Source organism: Apaloderma vittatum, unplaced genomic scaffold (genome assembly GCF_000703405.1).
Source record: "Apaloderma vittatum isolate BGI_N311 unplaced genomic scaffold, ASM70340v1 scaffold25834, whole genome shotgun sequence".
Lineage (NCBI taxonomy): Eukaryota > Metazoa > Chordata > Aves > Trogoniformes > Trogonidae > Apaloderma > Apaloderma vittatum.
Window position 1 is genome coordinate 3,372 of NW_009714764.1, and position 3,091 is coordinate 6,462.

The 3,091-nt window shown below is 52.6% G+C and overlaps 1 protein-coding gene across 1 annotated transcript in view; it reads right to left on the reverse strand.

Moving 5' to 3' along the window:
- PIP5K1A (phosphatidylinositol-4-phosphate 5-kinase, type I, alpha) overlaps positions 1-2,344 on the reverse strand; it is a 5,697-nt gene extending 3,353 nt beyond the window's left edge. The window contains 2 exon segments of the mRNA XM_009868893.1: positions 1,525-1,614; positions 2,318-2,344. Coding sequence (XP_009867195.1) covers positions 1,525-1,614 — 90 coding nt within the window. The 5' untranslated portion in view covers positions 2,318-2,344.
- Positions 2,345-3,091: the final 747 nt, after the last annotated feature.

The window sequence follows — 3,091 nt, forward strand, 5'->3', positions numbered from 1 at the left end:
GCGGCCGCGGGGGCGGGATTTGCGTGGCTCACGGACGTTTCCTTCGGCTTATGCATAAAGCAGCCGGGCCCGGAACGAGATCCAGGGCTCAGGATCCAACTGGTTTGTGTTTGTCTCAACCGACACGAAGCCCGGCCCCTCGCCACGTGCAAGAAATGACACAGCAGATCAAAGCATTTGGCACCGGAGGACACGGCAGCCTCTGGGGGACAAACGTTCCAAGTTCTTTCCCCCCAGACATATCCTCCACGAGGCCTTCGAAAACAAACGGGAACATTTCTCCCACTTCAGTAGTTTTCTGTCGTCACAGCTGCGAGAGACCTGCTCACGGTTCCTTGAAGAGAGAGCAACAACAACTGGCAGCAACTCCAGCCTGTAAAAAAAATGTCCTTTTCTACTTCAGCTACCTGTTTGCATCTGGCATTTACTTTAGTATTAACGGGGAAGGAGGAAGAACCTGACTCTGCTTTCCTCCCTTACTCTCTAAAGGCTAAAGTTGCTTGAAAACAGACCTCAGCTCCGCTCCCCAGGCTGGATGGTCTCACCGTTGAGAAACAGAACCCGGCAGCAGCACAGCAATGCTGCCTTGTTTGTGCACACAGAGCCACAGGGCCAGGTTGCCAAGGAACAAGCATTTTTCTCCTCTATTAGCCAGCACGATCAGCTGAGCAGCTGACTGCCTGTTTACAATTGCTTTTATAGCGCAAAGAATTTTAAAAAACAACTTAGCACCCCTGGCAAAGCAGGGGATGGAAAACAGACAGGCTGTCCCTTTCCCTCATTCCCAGCTAAAGCCCATCCATTGTCCCGCCAGGCTTCTGGGACCCTTGCAAGAACCATTTCAGGCATTTTCCATTGGCTCCTCCTTTTCTCTCCTATTACTGCTGCCTCATCTTCTACCTCTGACTCTGCTGGGAAGCTGAACGCCAGATCCCAACCACACAAACAGGGCCAAAAAGGGTAACGAGCGCCGGCTTCCGCAGAAGCACCATTGGAATTCTTCCCGTCCACTCCGATGCCCGACAGACACGTGGAGCTACCTCTGCATTCCTGGATCAGAGATTTCAGACCAGAGGCGGTGAAAGGCCCTCATGGAGCCATTACCCGTTTAACCGACGTCCTAGAAGCCAACCTCCCTTCAGAGGGAGTCAGCCCAATCTGACAAGTCCAACAAACGGGAAACAGCGGCCACCAAGTACCCACATTCACAGGCTTTTTAAAAATACCCAAACAATCTCCCCTTTGTAAAGCGAATTCCAGTAATGCCACGAGATCTACAGAGACTGTTGTGCCCAAGGAGCGCAGAAAGCACCCAGCAAGACACAAGAGGCCTAGGAAGTGTTGCTAAGGGGCAAAGTTTAAAAATAATCCCCTCTTTCGAAGGCTACAGAAGCCAAGAAGCACATATCCAGTCCTTTGAGACCATCTCCAGCGACTGTCACAGGCGTCACCCAGCTCCCAACCCCGCGAGACGCTGCGAGGAGAAGGGCAACAGCCAGCCGAGCTGTGCGAGGGGGAACTCACCTTTTTGTAAGTAGTCTCGCCCGTGGAGTCCACTCCCCTGTGCCCTTTCTTTATCGTCTGCGAGCCCGGCTGCCCGGAAGAACCTGGCATCTAGGATTGGAGCAAAAGATGGTAAGAACCAAGGGTGCAAACCCCAGAGACTCAGCCTGGTGGCTCCTAGAACAACCTGGGATCGTTTTTGTGTCCTCAGGGATGGAGCCTGTGAAGCGGAGCCCACTGAAGCCCCAGACCCCTGCCCACGGGCAGAGGGAGGACAAGGTCCAAGCTGGCCTCTGGCACAGCAACGGCACCAAAACGCCTTCGGAGAACGCAGTGAGTGAGTCCAGACATCGGAGAGAGACACCTTCTTGCAAGACCACCTGCAAGGGTTTGCCCTTTTCTTATCCCCATCAAACAGACGGGCTCGAAGCGACTCTGGACCAACAGGCACCGTGCTTTCTGCCAGCAAGGCCAAGTCTTCGAGGAAGCGTTTTAGGAAGGTGGTAAATCCTACTCTGATTCATGCCGCAAGAGCTCGCTTGACTCATCGTCTTCTGTCTAACACCCGCAGCCGCTAAATGCTGTTTCTCAGTCAAAACGAGCCGAACGTCTCGCTGGCGGCAGGAGAGCTACGTGATGGTGCGAGAATTGCTCAGTTCTGGGACAAGCTGCGTTTTTAAGCATTTCTCCCCAAAAGTACTTACCTCTGCCTGGTTTACCCCTGACTCAAACAGACTGGAAAAAGAGCAGACAAGTCAGAAATGGCGCCTTCTCTTAGCCAGGGAACAAACCAGCTTGTCGGTCGGAAACTTACCTCAGGGGTGAGCGATTTTTTGACAGTAGATGATCCTGCCAAAAGAACAAAGCCACGCTCAGGAAGGGTTAATTAGGACGCATCACAACACAGCCTGGGTTCCAAGGAACACACGAAGGCATCTGAAAAAGCACTGACTCACGGCTGACTTCTTCCCCGCCTCTCCTCTTACAGCAGAGAGGATTTTTGTCCAGCCCCAGGGAAATGCTACTCCTCTCGCCGCTCGCCCACCGCGCTCGGTTCTAGGACTCTGTGGGGTTATTCCCATCTGTTACTTAGAGCTGGAGGGGCCCAGTGCTCTGCGGACCACACTTCCCCTTCAAATTATTTCCAGGACCTTTAGCAAAAGGCCCAGAACATCAACCCTTTCGCCGCAGCCAAGCCCAGGGATTTTCAGAACTGCTGTGGGGTTAAAAGCGAGCACCCGACCTCGCAGGTATTCAGCTTTTAGCTCTGGATTCCCATCTTGGGGGTTTTTTGGATGCAGTCAGAGGGGAAAAAACCCACCAGGATGGCCCTGCCTCGGCGCGATGTCTGAAAAACAAAGCCCCCAGCCAGACGGAGCGAGGCCGACGGGCAGGCAGATGCATAAACCAGTGACGTGCTCTCCGCCTCCAGCCCAGAAAACCAGACGTGCTCTTTCCTTTTGTTTTTCTTTCTGCTCTGGACACAGCAGCTTTTCTTTTTCTTTTTTTTTTTTTTTTCTACATAAAGCCAGTAGTAAGCGCAAGATCAAAATCCAGAATGGATAAAATTCCTTAACTTCCGACTGAT